The following is a 24,184-nucleotide window of genomic DNA, read 5'->3' on the forward strand; positions in this document are numbered from 1 at the left end:
CATAAAAGTGCAAGTCCTTGACTAGCACGCAAAACCTCTATGGTCCGGTTTATCTGATCCTGTCTCGTTGCTCTCTCTTCCTCATGTTCTACTCACACCACTCTAGTCTCCAGGATGAGCCCACCAGCCACACTCCCACCTTAAGACCTTTTACATTTGCCTTTTCTCTGCCCAGATTGCTCTTCTCTCAGCTGCCTGCATGCTCGCTTGCTCCACCACCTCTTCTGGCTCCTTGCTCAAAAATGTTACTTCCTCAGACGGGCACAAGCCATACTATTTATATTAAATCATTGCATCCTACTCGATCCTCCTCTGTCTTTTATTTGCTTTATTTTTATTCAAAGTACATATCACCATCTAACTTACTATAAACTTTGCTTTCTTTAGGATTTATTTAGACTGTAAGCTCCATGATGGTAAGGGTTTCTATATTTTGTTCACTACTGTATTTCCTGCACCTAGAACAGTGGAAGGCTCTCAGGTATTCAACGAAGACCTGTTTGATAATAAGTACATTCTAAAACTGCATATCCCAGGAGAATTGGAAACATGGTTTCATACGAAAACTTACACATCAATGTTCACAGCATTATTCACAATAGACAAAAAGTGGAAATAACTCAAATGTTATTAACTGATAAATGGATTTATGAAATACAGTGTATGCATATCATGGAACATTATTAAGCAGTACAGGGGAATGAAGTCCTAATACATGCCACAACACTGGTGGAACTGAAAAACATTCTGCAAAGTGAAAAAGGCCAGACACAAAACTACATATTCCATGACTCTATTTCTATGAAATATCTACATCAGACAAATCCACAGAGACAGAAAGAGATAAGGGATGGGAAGAAGGGAAAATGAGTGATTTTAATGGGTACAGGGATTCTTTTGGGGGTAAGAGAAGTGTCTGGATTTAGATAATGGTGTTGGTGCACAACTCTAAATACACTAAAAATACAGAATTGTATACTTTAAAAGGGTGGAGTTTATGGTACATGAACTGTATTATTATCAATTTTTAAAAATTACACATCTTACATATAATGTCAAATGACACAAACATATTTTATCTTCTAACTATTGTTCTAGTCTCTTCTGACTGATAAATAAAAGTAATAATAACCATCACATGTGAACAAAAAGATGAATAAAATAACCGTATGCTCTCAGGCAGCACACAGTCTCAGTGACAAGTACATACATAATTATAATATAATTTGGTAAATGCAATAATACGAATATCTGGACAGTATCAAAAGTACACAAAGGAAGAATGCTTAATGTAGCAGAAAGCAATCGGTTTTTCAGAAAGAGAATTCTGTAAGATTGTAAGTGTTCAAAAACAAAAGGAACGATTAGTCAAGTGGCAAAGAAAACTTATCTAAAAAATATGAAGATACTGTAAATAATTATAAATGGCATCTGATGAAACTGCAAGTGCTCTCAAAGGCTATGTTCTATGATTTGAAATTAAAAAGGGCTATCACAATATTCATTTCACATTTTGGATTAACTACTGTAATACTGGCAGTTACCAGTTAAATATAGATTCTGTCTTCCCCATTAAATAATAATTTCCTTAAAGACAGAAGACTTAGTCTTCCTGCGAGTTGTAGTCTCACCTTCTGCTCTAGTGTTTCCAACATAGTATGTAGTAAATGTTCAACAATAGCTACCATTGATAACAATGAGGCTGATAAGTAATCACAGCACCACTCTAAACCGGAGGCAAGTGTAAGAGAATCCTGTACATGTTTAAAGATATTTTACACTACCAAACACAGGAAAACCTGGGATCTCATTTGAGTACCTGTGTAGTAGTATTTTCTTCTCTAAGAAGAAGAATTTCAGCTGTCAGAGCATCGATAAGCTCTCGATGATCACCTAATACTTGTTCCAACTGCTGCCTTGTTTCTACTTCTTTACGTAGCTGGAGCTCACTCTACAAAAAACAGCAAATAAAATTCTGTCATCAGTACTACACGTTGAACACCCAAAGTTTCTACTCAAAGCCATCAAAGAAGGTATTTACAAAGAAGCATATGTGACAGTAATGACAATTCAAAATTTACTATGTTTAATAAAATGTAGTAAACCTTATCTTCTTTAAATAGAATACAATGAAAAAATGGTATCTAGAATTAAATAACTACTTTTTTGGTAAATGAAAGTGTAGGAATATACATATACATGTTGTTTGAATTATACATAGACCACCTCTGAAGGATACAGTAACATAATAACAGTTGGGTACAAGGAGGCAAACAAGTCAGCTAGAAGTTAGGGATGAGAGAGTTTTCATTGTACACTCTATACCTTAGAATTTCATACCACATAACTGAATTATAAATTCAGAAATGAAGTTTATTAGAATACAATTAAAAATAAATGACTACAGGTTCAAATGGTTTAGGCTTTGCACAGCAAAAGATTATCTAAAAAGCTACATGCTTCTAAGCTGGTAACATTTTCTGAGAGCCAAAGCTACACTCCTGAAGATTCACAAGTTAAAAGTAAAACAATGTTAAGTAAGATATAGGTCTGATAGTCAACAATCTCATTTTTCTTAAATTTAATTTAATTTTACCTTATTTTTAAGACAGAGTCTCACTATGTCGCCCTCAGTAGAGTGCTGTAGCATCACAACTCAAAGCAACCTCAAACTCTTGGGCTTAAGCAATTCTCTTGCCTCAGTGCCCCAAGTAGGTGGGACCACAGGCGTCCACAACACCCAGCTATTTTTTAGTTGCAGTTGTCATTATGGTTTTAGCTGGTCAGGTCAGGCTCAAACCTGCTAGCCTCCGTGCATTTGGCTGGCGCTATAACCACTGTGCTACGGGTGCCGAGCCAACAAATCTTTCATTTAAAAGCAATTTTAGCTCTGGGCACAGTGGCTCAGGCCTTTAATCCTAACACTCTGAGGGAGGCCGAGGCAGGTGGATTGCCTGAGCTCATGGGCTCGGGACTAGCCTGAGCCAGAGCAAGACCTCATCTCTAAAAATAGCCAGGCATTGTGGCAGGCACCAGTAGTCCCAACTACTTGGGATGCTGAGGCAAGAAAATTATTTAAGCCCAAGAGTTTGATGTTGCTGTGAGTTGTGATGCCACAGCACTCTACTGAGGGTGACATAGTGAGACTCTGTCTCAAAAAAAAAAAAAACAAAAAAAAAAATAAAAATAAATAAAAGCAATTTTAGGAAGACAGCTCCTGAGAAACTGAAACATCTGAATTAAGGTGGTAAATCTATTATTTTTTTTTATTCTTTTAAATAATAAAGTTTCCTTAAACATTTTTGTCATATTTGTTCAACAGACTTAAATACATAATAAAAAACAGCTTAAATAGATTTTTTAAAGATTAAATACATAGCTAATTAGAATACTACAGCATTCTGAGGACAAATTACTTTTTGTGAAGAAATTAAAGAAACATGTCTTGCTTGATTTATAAATTATTTTCACAACAATAAGACACTTCTCACTTAGAGAAGGAAGCCATATCTGGGTTACTAGACATACAGAGAACATGAAGAATTTTTCCACCTATCAAGTCCACACATTACAGGCAAGGCCACTCCAAACTGAACCAACATAGGAGTAGGAAGTAGAGAAAAGCAATAAAATAAAGACACAGTTAATAGTTGTATTTAACCTACAACAGCCAAACAATATATTGTGCTACTGTATTAGCACAAGATATATTTTTATAGATTTATCTTACTAATTATAATTTGCTAATGCTCATATAAAAACCAAACTCGCTTATCTGAGCATGTATCAACTAATGGCAAAAGAAGATTAGGATTATAAAAATTTAATGCAGATAATCTAAAATGAAGTCATTTCAAGCAAGGTTATTCAAATTTGTACTTTATTTGAATGCTGCAATAAACTAAAGGGAAAGGAATCCCTCCTTCCCATTTCGGCCTGAAGAGAAGACTCTAAAAACCTCATGCTCTTACCTCTTTAAGGTACCGAACGAGGCGGCAAAGGGAGCTCACCAGTGACAAGGTGAAGCCTGTAAGACCCTGACTGTTCTGTAGCTTTTTAACCTCCCGTCCCGTCCACTGCTCGTATTCTTCCATTTCATGTTCCACTTCATGTATCATGAGTTTGAGGACATCCAGGCTGCAATTACTGCTACTTGGTAAGTCTGCAGAGGATGTGCTTTTCTTCTGCTTGGAAGGAGCACGCAAATCTGGTTTTCTTTTCACTGATAACAACAGAAGTTATTCTATTTCAAGACCAGGAAAAATGACAAGTAGACAACTACCAGAAAAACCTTTTGACTGTTGTTCACAATTTATAAAAGGTTTTTTATAGAAGTTGTCACCATTTTCTCACTAGGAATTATTGTATTTTATAAACAGTATAGATTTATAGTATTTATAATGAATGCATTAGAAACATCTTTTTTTTTTCCCTTATGGTCAATGTAGTTTGATTGATTGATTTTTTTATTATTGGGGATTCACTGAGAGTACAAAGAACCATGTTACACTGGTTGCATTTGTTAGGTAAAGTCCCTCCTATACTTGTGACCTATCCCCAAGAGGTGTGTCATACCCCATGACCTCGCACCCCTCTCCCTCCTTCCATCTCCCTGCAACCCACTTTTCTCATCCCCCACTGTGTACTAGGTCATCAATTGTCCTCATATCAGAATTGAGTACATAGGATTCTTGCTTCTAGGTTATGTATAATAGGAGGCATTTATTTACTATTCAACAAACTCGTACTTAAATCGATCCAACTGGATGAAATTAAAGAAAAAAACCATAACATTTACTAAGAGATTAAAATAGTTGCATCAAGTTACATATTTAATCATTTAGCTTTGTAAAATAAGGGACTGAACCTTTATTTAATAGCTGTTTTTGCTTCCTTGAGTTCAGCACTTGTCTCACAACATAACTTGAGTCTAGAGATTCGGTACATTCTCCAGGTTGCAGCCTGGTTTGGATTCTCTTGACAACATCGGTAGCATTCAGAGCAGCTAAAAGAAGAATATTTCCAAAAGTCTCTCAATATTCAAAGAAGTATTTCAGTTGACAGGTCCATTAATATTTTAGCCAATTAGGCTAAGGTAGTCTAAACTCAAATAACATTCCTTTAAAAATTACCATGGTTCAAGAAAGATAACAAAGTAGGCTACTAAAAAGAATGCAGAAAAAGAACAAACCTCTTTGTTGCTCTGATAAAAGCGCAGATGATGGAGTTCCTGGAGGGGTTGTTTGTGACTGTGTTGCTATTTTCTCCTGAATTTCAGTCCACAGTTTACTAATTAACTCAGAATTCTCTTCCTTTAGTTGATGGAGAAACCTATAAATTATGGGACAATAGCTATTTAGAATTAATGGGTGCTATCATGTAAACTGTCCAACTGCTTACATGTTTGATTTAAAAGAATTTTCAATAATTCACGCTCAAAGAAAAAATACTTTCTACTTTAACTGACAAATAGATAGATAACCCTAAGAAGAGTTTTGTAATCAGATTTCTACAGAAGTTGGGCAAAATCATAGATTGCCTTAAACAGACTGTTGGTAGAAATACAAATGCTAAAGACTCTTCTAATAAGGGCTCAGAAGAAAGTGAGGAGTAGAAAAAGCCTAAATTGTCTTAGAGAATACATATGTGATCACAAATAAGATTTTGGTAGAAATATGAATATTAAAGAAGCTTCTGGTGAAGGTGCAGAAAAAAATAAAACATGTTATTAGAAACTGAGGACAATTCAATCCTTGTTACAGACAGGTGGCAGAAAACTTAGCTGAGTTACGTGGAAAGAACTTTGTAAGTGATTAATTTAGATATTTAGCTGAGGAGATTTCAGAGCAACAAGCTTAAAGATGCAGACAGCTTTCTTCTGTAAAGTGCAAGAGGAGAAAGACAAATTGTGGGAAAAACTATTAAGAACAAAGGAAAAAGAACTTGATGATTTGAGAAATTTTCAGCCTTTCCAGATTGCAAAAGATGAATTCAAATTAGTAAAGCCACTTTTAGGAAAGCATACTCTAGAAAGACAGGCAGGAATATGTCAAGGCAACCTTTTGCTAGTTCTGAAGAGATAAGGCATGTGACATGTGGATCCACTCCATGATCTCAGGAGAAGCCAGAAATAAAGATGGGATTATCCAGGAAAAATCTGTGGAGGACCTCTTAACTAACGTACAGATTCCTTCCCATGACATACATAAGAAATCCACAAGAACTTTTGAGACTGCTATACCAATAGAAATATTTCAACTTGAATTGAAAGGGACAGAGGCAGGATGAAATGAAAGACGGGTACCAGACTCCCAAAATTCTATGAACAGGATACAGTCTAATAAATCTACTCGGCTGCAAACATGGGCTATCCTTCAATGAACAGAAAAAATGACACCAAAGCCATAGCTGCAATGTAGTGCTTATAGAGGCCAGACCCACAGGCAGGGCCATTGACCCAGAGGGTGAAGATTCAAGTCACCAGAGGACTATTTGCAGGCCTTGGAACCTAATAGTATTTCCTGTTGAATTTCAAAGTTACTTGGTATTGGTGACTCTTCCTTAATTTTTCCATTATTAAAATGAGAAAGTCAGACTCTACCATGTAGCCATTGCCTTGGTCTTTGGGGCCTCAGCCCTTCAGCGACACTACCCAAAGCTCAGCTCTTACTCCAGGTTGCCCTGGCAGCTGTCTAGCCTACCACAGGTATGCTGGATGTATGTGGCACAAAAGTCACCTTTGCCAAAGGCAGGTGCTGCCACTGGGTGTTTCATGGTAGTCATTGGTACAGTGGTGGACATCCAGTTTGATAAGGGACTACCACCCATCCCAAATGCCCTGGATGTACAAGGCAGAGAGACTAGGCTGGTTTTGGAGACTAGGCTGGCCCAGCATTCAGGTGAGATCATAGTAAGAACCACTGCTATGAATGGTACAGAAGGCTTAGTTAGAAGCCAGACAATTCTGGATTCTAGTACACTAATCAAAATTCTTCTTGGTCCTGAGACTTTGGATAAAATCATGAATGTCATTGAAGAACCTATTGATGAGAAAGGTTCCATCAAAACCAAACAATTTGCTCCCATTCATGCTGAGGGTCCTGAGTTTATGGAAGTGAGTACTGAGCTGGAAATTCTGATGACCAGTACCAAGGTTGTAGATCTGCTAGCTCCCCATGCCAAAGGTGCCAAATTGGGCTCTTTGGTGGTACTGGAGTTAGCAAGACTATAACGATAACAGCGTTAACAATACCAAAGCCTATGGTGGTTGCTCTTTGTTTACTGGTGTTGGTGACAGGACCTGTGAGGACAGTGACTTACACAAAGAAATGACTGAGTCTGGCATTATCAACTTAAAAGATGCTACCTCCAAGATAGCACCTGTGTGCCAACAAATGAACGAACCATCTAGTGCTCATGGCTACATAGCTCTGACTGGACTGATGGAAGGTAAATACTTCAGAGACCAAGAAGGCCAAGATGTACTGCTGTTTATTAACATCTTTCGCTTTACCCATCCCGGCTTGGAGGTGTCTGCCTTTTTGGCTTTCAACCTATCCTGGCCAGTGACTTGCCCAAAAGAGCTGCCATCACCCAAAGGGATCTATCATCCCTGTACAGGCTGTCTATGTCCCTGACTATCCCTGCCCCTGCCACCACCTCTGCCTATTTGAATGCTACCACTATGCTGTCTGGTGCTATTTCTGAGCTAGGCGTCTATCCAGCTACAGACCCTCTAAACTCCACCTCTCACATTCTTCTGCAGGACTATAAAACCCTCCAGAACATCACTGCCATCCTAAGTATAAATGAACTTGCTCAAGAAGACAAACTGACCATGTCCCATGCAGGGTAAATAAATATGGCATTTCTTGTCTCAGCTGTTCTAGGTTGCTAAGGTCTTCACAGGTCAAATGGGGAAGCTGGTACCCCTGAAGGAAACCACCAAAGGATTCTAGAAGATTTTGGCAAGTGAGTATGACCATCTCCCAGAAGAAACCTTCCATATGGTAGACCTACAAGCTGGCTGAAAAGTATTCATCAAGAGAGATCTTTCTAGCAAACTAAGTACTCACCTTCTGTACTGTTTATCTCCTTGCTCCTAATTTAAAAAGCTTCTATTTTCTGCCTTGACTGAAGAGTGTTTAAGGTTTGCAATAAGATGTACATCACTCAGGGAAAAAAATATATACATATAAAATAAAATGGGGGCTTGGCGCCCAAGGCACAGTGGTTATGGCGCCAGCCACATACACCGAGGGTGGTGGATTCAAACCTGGTCCAGGCCAGCTAAACAACTGCAACAAAAAAATAGCCAAGCATTGTAGCAGGTGCCTATAGTCCCAGCTACTTGGGAGGCTGAGGCAAGAGAATCACTTAAGCCCAAGAGTTGGAGGTTGCTGTGAGCTGTAACGCCAAGGCACTGTACCGAAGGCAACATAATGAGACTCTGTCTCAAAAAAAATAAAAAATAAAAAACTAAAATGGGAACATCTCATGCCTGTCCCATCACTGTATTTTGATCAGCACAGCAGTTTTACCCTGCTCCATTTCCAACTGGGGCTGGTTCACCCCTCCTTAGGCAACCTGGTGGTACCCTGCTCCTGTGAGGCCAGCATAGTGATGTCAAACTTGGTGTAGACACCCAATTGGCATAGTGCACTGCAGCCCAGAACTCCTGGACTTAAGGGATCCTCATGTCTCAGCCTCCCGAGTAGCTGGGACTACAGGCACACGCCACCACATGCAGCCCATCATTGTATTTTAAAAGCAGGTGACTTGGTAACTTGTTTTTTAGTTTAACAAGATCAGAGATATAAAGAGAATTTTGTACCAGGACAGATCATATTCAGAATCTTACACATACCTATTAAAGTCTCATTTAAATTATGAGTTGGACCTTTTAAGCTGATGATATTCACATAAGGTTTTGAACTTGAATTGATGATGAAAATTCGGGAATTTTGGAATGGGAATCTTTGAAGGGTATAGGAGAACCATTGACTAAATATTAATACACATAATAGCCCCTGAAGATATTTCCATGTCCTAATACCTGGAATCCATAAATATTTCATTAAATGGCAAAAAACAGGGTCTTTGCAGATGTAATTAAGAATTTTTAAGATTATCTTGGGTGGCCCAAAACGTTAATTATGTGCATTAAAGGACAGGCAGAGAGAGAGTCTCACACACACACACACAGAAGAGAAGGTGATATAAAGACAAAGTCAGAGACTGCACTGACGCAGCCACAAGCCAAGGAAAGCCAACAGATGTCAGAAGCTAGAAGCAGAAGCAGATTCTCTTCCAAAAGCAGATTCTCTCCTGGAGGGAGTGCAGCCCTACTAATACCTTGATGTAGCCCTACTGAAACTGATTTTGGATTTCTGGCCTCCAAAACTAGGAAGGAATCAATTTCTGTTATGCAAGCCACCATACTTGTAGTGATTTGCTATCGCAAGCCAATAACCAATACACCACTATAAATTTGACAACTTCCATTTTATTTTTTTATTTTTTTGAGACAGAGTCTCACTATGTCACCCTCCGTAGAGTGCCATTGTGTCACAGCAACCTCCAACTCGTGGGCTTAAGTGATTCTCTTGCCTCAGCCTCCCAAGTAGCTGAGACTACAGGTGCCCACCAACTCTTGGCTGGGTTTGAACCTGCCAGCCCTGGTATATGTGGCCGGCGCCCTAACCACTGAGCTACAAGCACCAAGCCAACAACTTCCATTTTAAAAGCTCAAAATATTTTCTACGCATTACTCTTGAAATACAGGAGTAGGGGAAGTTATTAAGGCATTTATCTGTATCCAAAGACAATAAAGTCCCTTAGACCTGGAATTCATTTCAGACAACTCATTTTATTTACTGAAATAAGAAAGTGGGGAGGGCAGCACCTGTGGCTCAAGGAGTAGGGCGCCGGTCCCATATGCCGGAGGTGGCGGGTTCAAACCCAGCCCTGGCCAAAAAAAACAAAAAAAAGAAAGTGGGGAAAACACAATCACTGCTCTTTTCTCTGAATTCACTGACCCCCAGAAAAATCAATGACCAATAGCAGCTGTTGAAGACTAAGTTAGAAACTTATTTAAGGGTGGCACCTATGGCTTAGTGAGTAGGGTGCTGGCCCCATATACTGAGGGTGGTGGGTACAAACCCAGCCCCAGTCAAACTGCAACAAAAAAATAGCCAGGTGTTGTGGCAGGCGCCTGTCGTCCCAGCTTCTCGGGAGGCTGAGGCAAGAGAATTGCCTAAGCCCAAGAGCAGGAGGTTGCTGTGAGTTGTGACATCATGGCACTCTACTGAGGATGACAAAGTGAGGCTATTTCTCAAAAAAAAAAAGAGCATTAGAAACTTATTTAAAATGTATAATATTATCTCTATAAGAAATTTATTCAGTGAGTCATAGAATTTTTTCAAACTAGAAGGCACCTTAGAAATCCTATGTTCTACCTGTTATATTTTACAACTAAGGAAAAAAAGACCCACCTACCTAGTAAATATCCAAAGGTTTAGTCACATGATTCCAAGACAAATCCATCTTCCAACACAGCATAACAAATAATTAACAAGTAACATTTTGAGACATAAGGTATTCAAAAGTTGTAAACTGCCTATTCATAACAAGATAACACTAACCTTAACCAAATAAAAACATAATTTGACCCAAATGTACCAAATAAAAGCAATTGTGTATTAGACTACTTATATTTCCAATCTGAAAGAAAAAGTACTTAAAAGATGATATTTCCAGGTATCCCTAAGAAAATGGTGATGAGCTAAATTTTAAATACTCTATATAGCCTCCAAAACACTATACAGTACAACAAGAAGAGAACACATAACTCACACCTTCCACATTACTGGAAGGCAGACTATTACTAACTTTCAATTACCCGCAAGTGAAAAAATAAATAACAAACTCCAGCAAAGATATGCACTCTGTCAAAAGTCTTTGCAGAGGGTTGGGGCAGTTCAAAATGAACACACAGAAAAAAGGAAAGCTAAGAGCCTAAATATGACAAAAACCACCCCCAGAAAGAGACAGTTCACTCTACGTGCACAAATACTTAATATAAAAAGGGGGTGGAGAGGGTTGGGTGTGTCCCCACATAATGGGCACAATGTTAAGGTATACAGTACACCCGTTAGGGGTGGGACATAATTGTAAGAGGGACTCTACCTAGTAAATGCAAACATTGAAACCTAATTCTCTGTATCCCCAACTTAACCTGAAACATTAAAAAAAAATTAAAAAATAAACAAAATAAACCCCACGTTGTGAGAGCCTAACACTACCAAGAAGGAACTTGAGGAGGCACCTGTGGCTCAAGGAGTAGGGCACCAGTCCCATATGCCAGAGGTGGTGGGTTCAAACCCAGCCCCGGCCAAAAAAACAAAAAAAATAAAAAATAAAAAGAAGGAACTTGAAAGGATGCAGAATTCAAGGTGGCAGTGTAGGAAAGGCATCATTTCTTCGGTAGAGGTACACTTTCGAGACTGAGTGAAAAGATAGAGGAGAAAAGGTAAGAGTCCTTGAAGGCAAAAGAAAACCACAATATTGGAGGATAAATCAATTTTCACTCACCAATAATTTTTAAAAAATCCATTAGCTAAACTATGCTTCACTATAATAGACAAAAGACCATGCTCTTAAACTAGGAACCTCGTAAGCCACCCTAAATTTTCAACACTATCTAAAAATGGACAGACTAAAATAGACTAAATCATACAAAGATAAAAGAATAAAATAGAAAAATTTAAATTTAAATATTTTGGCTACTGAAAATTCCCCCAACACACCACAAAAAAGAGAGGACAAAAGAAAACTACACTCAACACCGCAGATGGAATTAAATATACACGTAGTCTCCAGGTTACAAACGAGATAGGCTCTGTAAGTTTGTTCTTAAGTCGAATCTGTACATAAATTGGAACAAGTGCATTTAACTATTATCTGCAATAGCCTCCATTCATAAGTGTGAGTCATATGTAAGTCAGATGTTTGTAACTTGGGGACTTACTGTAATAACCTTTGTTCATAAATGGCAAGTTTTAGATAAGTCAGATATTTGTAAGTTACAGACAGCCCACACTTGAACAAGCATTTGAAGATGTATGTATATAAATCCTGAATCAGAAATTCTAAAATTAAGAACAAAAATGGGTAAAAGCCATGAAAAAGCAATACAAGAATGAATGAAATTGAGGAATGAAGTTTTAAAAAAAAGAAAAAACTATCAACCAGGTGGTGTGGCTCATGCCTATAATCCCAACACTCTGAGAGGCCAAGGCAGGAGGATTGTTTGAGGCCAGAAGTTCAAGACCAGCCTGGGCAACATAGTGAGACCCTGTCTCTCTTTTTCTTTATTGCATTAGCCAGGTGTGGTGGCATGTGTCTGTAGTTCCAGCTACTCCAGAGGCTGAGGCAAGATCACTTCCACCCAGGAGTTTGAGGGATCTATGAAGATGCCACTACACTCTGGCCCAGGCAACAGAGACTCTGTTCCCCTCCCAAAAAAGTAAATTATAAGGTGTCCAGTGGAGAATTAGTAAATAAAAATGTAATAAGGAACACTGAAGAATTCATAAGAAAACAACAAAAAGAATGAAAATGGGTTAGAAAAACAAAGAACCCAAATCTATATCTTAAAAAGGCTAACTGTTGGAAAAGGAAAAATTGTTCTGTAAAAGTAAACTCTAAGACATATTTTAGCAATACTTAAAGATAAAATAAATAAATTTTAAAGATAAAGAAAATCAAGTCACTAGATAAAAATATCATATTACTTATAAGGGTAATAAGAAAATTACCCTATAGCATCGGACTTCTCCAAAGCAACTTGACAAAGCAAACCAAGAATGGAGGAGCAGGGAAAACCAACCAAAGCCTAGATCTAATTCAGTTTTTCTTCAAATGGTAAAGCTATAGAAAAACTTCTAAAGAATTCAAGGAATACTATATTCATAAGCCCTACAGCAGAGGCTTTATCTAGCCAAGAGATCCAACTAAATGATAACTAAAAATAAATAAATAAATAAATAAACTCATGAAAAGACTAATGATGAGCATTTAGTTACATTTCTAAGACAAAAACGAAATGTGGTACACATGGAACATGTCAGAACAAAAAAAATGCAATTGACAATGGGGAAAAGAATGGAAAGAATGGGGAGACAGAATAACTCACTTGCTGCATAGGCAAAAGATAGAAGTAAAAAAAAAATAATTAAAACTGACACACCTGACAGTGAAAGGTTAAATAAGAAAATAGGACTAAAGGTTCTATAAAAGGTATATTAAAAAGTAACCACCAGGACTAAATTACAAACTTCCTAAATACCAAAGGAAAATTTTTAAAAGAGGAGAGAAAACACGCCACACAGAAAAGGAAATTGGTAAGGTAGAACTGAAGCCAAAGGCCTACTTTATAATGCTAAAAGTCAGAAATCACAATGAAGATATAACACTTACAGATATACATGTACCAAAACCACAATAATCATCTTTATAAGAAAGGAGGTATTTAACTCTAAAAAGAATTAAATATATTTAAACAAAAACTGCAAAGAGAAATAGAAACACTAATAATAGATTTTAATAGTGTTAAAAAATAGATTTAAGATGGTGTCAAAAATAAAGACATAGAAGAAGTAAACAGCATAATCAATGATGTTGATCTTGCTGATGTATGTTTAGAATTTTATACCTTGTTTTTTTTTGTTTGTTTTGAGACAGAGCCTCAAGCTGTTGCCCCGGGTAGAGTGCCGTAGCATCACAGCTCACAGCAACCTGCAACTCCTGCCTCCGCCTCCCAAGTAGCTGGGACAACAGGCACCCACCACAATGCCCGGCTATTTTTTGGTTGCAGCCATCATTATTGTTTTGCAGACCAGGCTGGATTCGAACCCGCCAGCTCAGATGAATGTTGCTGGTGCCTTAGCCGCTTGAGCCACAAGCGCTGAGCCTAAATTTTATACCTTGTTAATAGAGTAAATACCTTTTTAAACATACACATGGAACATTCACAAAAATTAGATCATATATTAGGTCACAAAGAAAAAATCATTAAGTTCCACAAGTAGAAATATTACAAATCACACTCAGAATGCAATATAATAAAACTAGAAATAACAAAGCAGCTCTGGAAATTTTCTTAAAATCTACTAGAAAAATATTAGAGAAAAGTGGAAATATTAACTTTTCAACCTCATTTCTAAAGTAAGAAAACACTACATACTAGAATATATGTTATACAGGCAATGTCTGGGTTACAAACAATATAAGTTCTGTAAGTTTGTTCTTAAGCTGAATTTCTATAAGTTGGAACAGGTACATTTAACTATTACCTATAATAGCCTCCATTCATAAGTGCAAGTTATACATTGGTTGGATATTTGTAACTCAAGGACTTACTGCAATAGGCTGTGTTCATAAGTGCAAGTCGTACATAAGTCAAATGTTTATAACTCAGGGATCATCCATATATTTAAAGTAGTGATCAGAGAAAAATTCGGTCTTAAACATGTTTATCAATTAAAAAAAGAATGAAAATAAATGTATTAAATACCCAACCAAAAAAATCAGAAATACAAAGTAAACCAAAAAATAAAGCACAATGAAGGAAATAAAAAGAAAAGCAAAAATTGATGAGGAAGAAATCAGAGAACAAGTAGCTGTAATTAATAAATAAATATCGTGGTTCTTGGGAAAAATAACAAAATAAGCAAACCCACTAAATAATCAAATTTTAAGAAAGGTGGAGGACCAACAGAAATGATTAGGGAGTAGGGTAAACAAGCATTAAAACAGAAAAATTCTTTAGTGGCATATCTCTATGGAAATACACTGATTAAGCTAGATAAAATAGAAAATTTCCCAAGAAAATTTGGCTTGAGTAGAAAAAGAAAGCTTAAATAATTCAATCCCCACTGAAGAAGTAAAGTTATTATAGTACTTCCTCTGTTGCAAGAAAAGCACCAGACACAAATAGTTTCATAGAAGAAATCTATCGGTTTTCAAAAAATAGCTCCAGTGCTAAATAAATTGTTCTAGAACTTAATAAATTAGAAAAAGCTTCATTATATCTTATGAAATCAAGTATCAGTGTTACCTCAAACTGATAAAGACTACAAACACCAAAACACTATAAAAAATATCACTTATGAATTTTAATGCAAGAACACTACAGATATTGTTATCAACCATTATCTAACACTACATCAATGAAAATAACACACACGGCCAAGTAGAATTTATTGTAGGAATGCAAAGATGGCTCAATATTAGGAAATCAATAATATAGTATATGGTGCTAATAGATCTAAGCAAAAAAATTTAATTGTAATCTCTATAGATGTTTTAAAAAGTCTTTGACAAAATCTAACACTGATTACTAATAAAGAAGAAAACAGGAATTAATGTCTATTTCCTTAGCATTATTTTTAAAAAGATAAAAGACCTCAGAACTGAAGCCAGAACCCTACTTAAGAGGAAGAGAAGCATTTTTATAAGCTCAGAAACAAGATAAGGATGCTGACTATTCCTCTATTATTTAACAGTGTCCATAGCTAATACAATATACAAGAGAAACCAATTAGAGGTAAGACTTAGAAAACAAGTTAAAACTATGTATATTTGTAGATGAGATTATAGTAAACCTAAAAAATCCTAAAACTAACTCAACACACAGAAATGAATAGCTTTCAAAAACACAATTACTAGTTACAAGGCATAATAGAAAACTAACTCCATTTAAAAGAGTAACAAAAAACTATAAAACACTTAGAAATAAACTCAACAAGAAATAAGCAGAATGTATATGACAGAAACATTAAAACACTCCTGAAAAACAAAAAAGTAGACTTTTAACAAATGGAAAAATATATTTTGTTCTTGGACAGCAAAATTCAACATCATAAAGATGCCAGGTCTCCCTAGTTAACTTAATGGCATAACATGTCCTAACAAAAAAATACCAATAATTTTTTTTATGAAGCTAAACAAATTGATACAAAAGTTCTCATGAAAATATAAACACATAAGAATCACTGAAAAAACTATAAATTTTTAAAAGCTGTAAAGGAGTCTATTAAAACACTTATAAACCCTCTCTACTTAAAACAGTGTGCTAGCTCCACACCTGTAGCTCAGCAGCCAGGGTGCCAGCCACATACACCAGAACTGGTGGGTTCGAATTCAGCCTGGGCCTGCCAAACAACAATGACATCTACAACCAAAAAACAGCTGGGCGTTTTGGCAGGCGCCTGAGTCCCAGCTACTTGGGATGCTGAGGCAAGAGAATCACTTAAGCCCAAAAAGTTTGTGGTTGCTATGAGCTATGATGCCACAGCACTCTACCCAGGGTGACATAGTGAGACTCTGTCTCAAACAAAACAAAACAAAACAAAACAAAACAAAACAAAACAAAACAGTGTGGTATTGGAGTGTGACTAAAGAAATAAGGAAGGCCTGCAGAATAGGAAGTCTAGAAACAGATCCAAGTACACATAGAAAGTTAGCATGTGACAAAGGTAGCATCTCAAGGCAATGGGACAAAGATAATCTTTTTTTTTTTTTTTTTTGTAGAGACAGAGTCTCACTGTACCGCCCTCGGGTAAAGTGCCGTGGCTCACAGCAACCTCTAACTCTTGGGCTTACGCGATTCTCTTGCCTCAGCCTCCCGAGCAGCTGGGACTACAGACGCCCGCCACCACGCCCGGCTATTTTTTTGTTGTTGTTGCAGTTTGGCCGGGGCTGGGTCCGAACCCACCACCCTCAGCATATGGGGCCAGCGCCCTATTCACTGAGCCACAGGCGCCGCCCAAAGATAATCTTTTTAATAAATGGTTTTGGGGGTGGTGCCTATGGCTCAAGGAGTTGGGTGCCAGCCCCATATACAGGGGGTGGCAGGTTCAAGCCTGGCCCCGGCCAAGACGAAAAAAAAAAAAAGAATAAATAGTTTTGGGACAATTGGATAGCCATCTTAAAAAAAATAAAAATTGGATCCATACCTCATACCATATACCAAAATACATTCTCAATGGATCAGAGAATTAAATGTAAAAAATAAAACCACAAAAGTCCTAGAAGAAAACAGAAGTGAATTATTCTATGACCTGTGATTTGAAAAAGGATTTCAGAGTCGGATTTAAGATCTACATCCAAAAAAAAACTGTAATAATACTGGGAGGCTGAGGCAGGTGGATCACTTGAGCTCAGGAGTTCAAGACCAGCCTGAGCAAGAGCAAAAGCAAAAACCTCATTTCTAAAAATACCTGGGTGTTGTGGCGGGCACCTCCCAGCTACTCGGGAGGCTGAGGCAAGAGGACTGTTTGACCCCAAAAGTTTGAGGTTACTGTGAGCTATGATGCCCCAGCACTCTACCCAAGGTGAAAAGTGAGACTCTGTCTCAAAAAACTAAAATAGAATTGTAAAAATAAATTCAAACCATATTTTTCTTAGTAAAATAAAGTGCCATCACAAATTCAAAAGAAAACAAATAGAGAAAATATTTATAACATATTACACAGTTAAAAGACTAATAGCTTTAAAAAAAAAAAAAAAGACTAATAGCTTTAATATGTAAAGAGGGTTTACAAATTTTAAAAAAGAGACCAAAACCTTAAAAGTGGGCAAAAGACATAACAATTAATTATAATAACCCTCAAATATATGAAAATATTTGCAATTTAACTCATAAAATAAAAGCAAGTAAAATTACACTGAGATATTATTTCTCACCTATGGAATCATTAGCAAAAATCAAAAAGCCTGACAACAGGCTCAGTGCCTGTGGCTCAAGTGGCTAACATACACCTGAGCTGGCGGGTTCGAATCCAGCCTGGGCCCACCAAACAACAATGAAGGCTGCAACTAAAAAAATAGCTGGGCATTGTGGCAGGTACCTATAGTCCTAGCTACTTGGGAGGTGGAGGCAGGAGAATCGCTTGAGCCCAGGAGTTGGAAGTTGCTGTGAGCTGTGATGCCACAGCGCTCTATCCAGGGTGACAGCTTGAGGCTCTGTTTCAAAAAAAAAAAAAGCCTGACCACATACTGTTAGCCAAACACTTCTATATATTCCCACTGAGAATGCAAAATATCACAACCTTTATAAAGCAGAATTTGGCAATTTTAACAAAATTATACAGCATTATCTTTTAACCCAAAAATCCCACTTCTAACAATTTATTCTACATATGGACCTCCAATAATACAAAAATATATATGTACAAGCTTATTCATGGCAGTATTTTTATAATAACAAAATACTGGAAATACCCTAAATGATCATGTATATGGAAGAGTGGCTAAACGAACTATAGTACATTCCACAATTTAATATATGAATCCATTTCATTTTGCTATAAACATGAAAAAAAAATAAAAGGAAAGCAATCTCTATAAATTTAAAAAACAGCTAAGGGATGATTTCAGGATATATTTTATGTAAGAAAGAGAAAATAATAAGATATACATATATCTGCTCACATTTGTAAAAGGAAACACAGGAATAATAAACAAAAACTTTAAATTGGTTACTTATAAGGGTAAGAGTGGGTGGGAACTGGTTAGAAGCGATAAGGGAGAGGTGACACTACTCTGAAAACAGCTTTTTGTAGTTTTGTCAAAAAGATAAAGGGAAAAACCTAAAACTGAATACAAATAGAAACAAATGAACCTAATTATATTTCAAATGAATACCGTAACCTTTTAAAAATATGCAAACAATACTGAACTCTACTTAGTGTGCCTTCTGTGATGGGATGGGAACAGCAACTCCAAAACCACTTTCTATGTATTGCATAGGATTGAAGATGAATAATGAATATACATATTGTATAATGTCTGGAGACATGCTTTTCATTGTTAAAGAAAAGGGACACAAACATGGAATGAAAAAAAGTAAGAAAAACCCAATAGTGTTTAATTGGTAAGTTCATTATCTACAGCTAAACAGAGAAACAGATATCAATATGGTATGTTCATATGCATATGACTATAGCTATTTGTATTTGTGTGCATATGTGTGTATCTGCTCAAAGAGCCTAAAAGCACTGACTGTCAGGTACAATAAACACATCTAATTCTTATACCTTAGTTTCTAACACCGTTCTTCAATAATATCAACCAGAGATTCTTGAAGAAATGACTGATCCCAGGGAAAGGGACGGATATAATAAAAACCATATAGTGCTAAGAAATTAAATATAAACTGAAAAAAAAAAAGAGGATATGTCAAAATGACACAGAAATGACTTGACAAAACTCCCGTGGTAGCCAACTATGTTACAAATGAGTATATTTGTAAATAAAAGTAAATAAAAGAAAAAAATAAGATCATAAACCATTGAAGGAACCTAGCAGACATTACCTTAACCAACAGAGGAAAGTTAATAGCACCAATAATGGTATCACTGGTTCTTGAGATAACGCACTGAGGAATTAATATCACATCAAAAATGTATATCCTGAATCCAAAATGAGGAAATACCAGAGAAAGCTGAATCAGAGGCAATTCTATAAAATAACTATACAATACTTCATCGAAACTATAAAAATGTCATGAAAGACAAAAAAACCCAAAAAATCAAAATTTAATTTTAAGTTTACAGATTTTTAAAAAATGACAAACACCAGGCCAGGCACGGTGGCTCACGCCTATATCCCCAGCACTTGGGAGGCCAAGGTGGATGAACTGCCTGAGCTCATGAGTTCGAGACCAGCTTGAGCAAAAGCGAGATCCTATCTCTAAAAAACAGCCAGGCATTGTGGCAGGCGCCTGTAATCCCAGGTACTTGGGAGGCTGAGGCAAGAGAATCACTTGAACCCAAGAGTTTGAGGTTGCTATGAACTAAGACGCCATGGCACTCTACCAAGAGTGACCAAGTGAGACTCGGTCTCAAAAAAAAAATAAAAAATGAAAGACACCAAAACTAAATGCAATAAGTGATCATGACTGATTCTTCAATCATAAAATAAAACAAACAAAAATAATATTATTGGGACAATTGGAAAGATCTAAATGATGCCTATGGATTAGATAATGACATTCAATCAGTATAATTTCCCGATTGAGATCACCGTACTATGATTGTGTAAATGAATGCTCTTGTTCTTAGGAAACACACATTGAAGTATTTAGGAATAAAGGAACATGAAATATGCAATTTATTCTCAAATGGTTCTTTAAAAACGTGTGTGCACACACCTATCTACAAGCATGTATGTGTATACACACTCAGAAAAAGAAAAGAACAAAACACATGAGAAATGTTAACAATTTGTGAATCTAAGTGAAGAGAATATAAAAACTTTTTATACGACTCTTAGAACTTTTTAAAAATTAAATCCAAAAAAAAAAAAAAATTAAATCCAAATAAAAACTATAAAAATAAACTCAAACTCCCAATTAATAAAAAAGATGTTATGGTAAACAAACATTTGAAATAGGCCTGGAAAAAAGGTTAAGAGTTGTAAACACTTATGCCATATATACACACCTGTCTGTATCCGTGTTAGAGTGAGAGTTTATGGAGTTATCCAACTCATTCTCGCTTTCTCCTGACTGGCTAACAACAGTTCCTTCTTCTCCTTCATCCTCTACTTCATTAAGAGCCTATCTTGACACAACAATAAAAATAGCAACATAAGTTGATTATATACAAATTCATGCTTGCTTTTTTTTTTGGTCATATCAAAAGACAGCTTCCACTTTCTAAGGCTAATCCTTCCTTGTGTGTTCTAGAACTCAAACCCTCCTGTCTTTCTACTGAATTAATTGTCCTTTTTCTCTCCTGTTATCTTCAATCTCTCCCTGTACTGACTTCAGTTCACCAACATTTAAATGGGAGCAAATTTCTCCTCTTACCCTGATGCTACCTTGAGGTATTATCTATCTTCTTTCTCTCCTCCACCACCAAACTTATTAAAAGAATTGTTCCCCATTTTCATTCCCCATCTATGCCTTACAACTTTGTTTCTGCCCTACCATTCCACTCTAACTTCTCTTGATAAGGTCAACATCAACATACTTATTCCTAAATCAAATGGATATTTCTGGCTTTGCTTCCTTTGCTTCTCTGACTCATTAGATCTTAATGGCCACTCATTTCTTTCCTTTAAAATTTTCTTGATATACTCTTCCCTTAACTTCCATGATGCCATATTCTATTCTCCTTTATGGATTCTGCTTTTACTTCTCTTCCTTTTTATCTGATGTGATTCAACATACAGCCTTTGAACCTTTTCTCCTCTCATCTGATCCACTTTCTGAATGATTTTATCTCTTTCCAAAGTTGCTATTAATTTCACAATCTCCATCTCTACCCAGATCTCTTTTGAGGCTAGACATTTATATCCAATTGTCTAGAAGACAACCCTATGTGTCCAAAACTGAACATCTTCAAAGCCTCTCCCATTCTTCCAGAAACATTATTCCTTCCAATATTACCTAAGACCATGAATGGTGCCACTATCCACCCAAATACTCCAGCAGCAAACTAAGAGTTATCCTTCTTTCTCATGTATCACATCCAATCAGCCACCCAAACTCTACCTTATTGTCTCCTTTCACATATTCTATCTCTGTTCTCTATTTCCTTCCCTACTGGCTCTGCTTTGGATCAGACCATCATTACTTCTCACTAAGAACCCTACCTAAGTCTTCTAATCAGGCCCTCTCTCCAGCCTTATCCCTCCCAATCCATCTTCCACTCCATACTCAATCTCATCATGACTCTTCTCTTCTTTAAATTCTTTAACGACTCTTCTACTACTTTCTGGTTCCTTATACCTTCATGACCTAGCTCCTGCTTAAATTACCTCTTGCTATGTCCCCAACCCAATGACAGAGACATGCCTTACTCATGTCATCCCATGCAGCCCAGCATCTAGGATAGGGCCTGATATATGATATTACACAATGAGTAAGTGAATTTAGTTTCACTCATTCCTATTTCAAATGAAGAAGCAGGGTCCAGAAAACTTAAGCAATACAGCTACAATTTCATTTTCTCTTAATGACTCAAGACTATAGCAATTTGTCAATTTCTTTTCTGATGTGTATTGGGGTCTTCTACTTATCTATTAAGGTGTCTTCTCTCTCCTCTCTCACTGTCGTTTCTTGCTACTATTTCTTATTTACTCTGAGAAGCTCATTCCACTATTTTTAATCTATTATCAGCAGTAAATTGAGAAAGAAATTAAATCACCTAGACCGCGGTTCTCAATCTGTGGGTTGCGACCCACAGGAACTGTGTTAAAGGGCCACAGCATTAGGAAGGTTTGGAACCACTGACCTAGACAAATTAGTTATAACAGTAACTAATTAATTTGAAACTCTACTACTGTATTAACTTAATAAGCTCAAGTATAAGGATGGACTTTCTGTCCAACAGAATAAAATCTGACTGCTTTATTCCATACCGCTAAGATACACTGTATACTTGTCTCCAAGTGTGCTAGGCACTTAACATAACCTATCTCAGTTGATCCATGCAACAACCATATCAGGTATATTCTATTCTCATTTAACAAAAAATACTGTGTGCCAACTCAGGCAACTTAGGAAATGAACTCAAGATCAAACAGCAAGGAAGTAGAATATGAGCCTAGATCTGCCTGACTCCACGTATTAAGACTCCCTGATATTTCTATAATGATTAACTTCTAGCAATCTTATACTACATGGCCTAGATTTGAATCCCATCTTTGATGCAAACTATGCGACCTTGGACAAGTCACTTTATTTTTCTGAGCCTCCATTTCTTTATCTGTCAAACAGGAATAATAATAACACAAATACTTTCTGGGTAAGCATTCAATAAATTTTAACTCTAGTAATCCAGCCTTCTTTAGGATAAACATTACAAAAGTACAATATGTCTAAGTAAGAGCAGTTAATATTTAAACTTAAAATGTTCACTGCAATGCCTACATTGACTTAAACTTCATTTCAGCATGAACATTATAGCCGTGAGCTCCATTAAAAAAGATGGAGACTTTACATCTTTTGTATTAACCTGGATTGAAGTGGAACACATTATTCTTACTAAAGCAACACAAGAATGGAAAATCAAGAATCCTATGTACTCAATTCTGATATGACCTAGTACACGGTGGGGATAGGGGAAAGGGAGGAATGCGAGAGGGAAGGAGGGAGGTAGGTGGGAGATTATAGTGACACACTTTTTGGGGTCAAGACACAATTATAAGAGGAACTTTACCTAACAAACACAATCCATGTAACTTGGTTCTTTGTACCCTCAATGAATCCCCCAAAAATAAAAAAATAAATAAATAACATTATAGCTGTTGAGTAAAGCACATTACCTGAGGTTCTATAGCAGATTCATTAAAAAGAGCCTGGGTGACAGGGTCTTCATTTACCACTATGGGACTCTGTGCAGAATCAGGAGCCATTGTTATATTTGGAAACCCTGCAAAAGAAAAATAAGTCATGATGATTTTGTTTCATTTAATTGACTTCACAAGCTCTTCATTGACATAGGTTTGCATCAGGATGTGAAAATCCTAAATAATATAACAATAGTAATACCTCACACTTACATAGTGTTTTTTATATGCCAAGTATTGTTTTAAGTACACTTATATATATCAACTCATCTTACCCTTCAAAGCCCAGTGGGGTAGGTACTGTTATTTTATAGATCAGCAAACTGAAACACAGAGATGTTAAGCAAATAGCCCAGAGTCACACTAATAAATGGCAAGGCCAGAATCCAAACATTACACTAAAAACTAATGATCTGATTTTGGAAGATTAAGATAAATAATGGATTATATGTATATACACACTAAAATGAATAATGTTGTGTATCTGACAAGAGGTAAAGTTCCTTACAGAAAAAGACTGAGGTTGCTAGAGGTTTTAAATTAAGCTTTACTTAAATCATATATAAATGCAAGTACCATAATTATAAGTTAATTTCATATTATTAAGCTAAAAATTAAGATACATTTTAAAATTACAAAATTCAACACATTACACCATAAAATATTTTATTTTTTTAAAGCTAGCAGAGGAACAAAGTTTATGGAGGAAGAGAAAGGTAATTTACAGGGTAAGAGCAAGTATATATAGGCTTAACAGAGCAACATATGTTCACCATAGACAACGAACGGGCCTCCATTGCCAGGGCAAATAAGCAAAGAGGCA

General features: G+C 36.5%; 1 protein-coding gene across 6 annotated transcripts in view; it reads right to left on the reverse strand.

The window, feature by feature from the left end:
• The window catches only part of SPICE1 (spindle and centriole associated protein 1), a 66,729-nt gene that overhangs the window by 25,528 nt on the left and 17,017 nt on the right, over nt 1-24,184 (reverse strand). For all 6 annotated transcript variants that reach the window (XM_053565117.1, XM_053565116.1, XM_053565119.1 and 3 more), the window contains 6 exons: nt 23,338-23,444; nt 20,508-20,623; nt 5,192-5,331; nt 4,868-5,005; nt 3,972-4,222; nt 1,820-1,951 (listed from right to left, as the gene is read on the reverse strand). In XM_053565117.1, the coding sequence (XP_053421092.1) occupies nt 1,820-1,951; nt 3,972-4,222; nt 4,868-5,005; nt 5,192-5,331; nt 20,508-20,623; nt 23,338-23,444 (884 nt within the window). The remainder of the gene's footprint in view (nt 1-1,819; nt 1,952-3,971; nt 4,223-4,867; nt 5,006-5,191; nt 5,332-20,507; nt 20,624-23,337; nt 23,445-24,184) is intronic.

The sequence above is a fragment of the Nycticebus coucang genome, chromosome 16 (genome assembly GCF_027406575.1).
Source record: "Nycticebus coucang isolate mNycCou1 chromosome 16, mNycCou1.pri, whole genome shotgun sequence".
NCBI classification, from domain to species: Eukaryota; Metazoa; Chordata; class Mammalia; order Primates; family Lorisidae; genus Nycticebus; species Nycticebus coucang.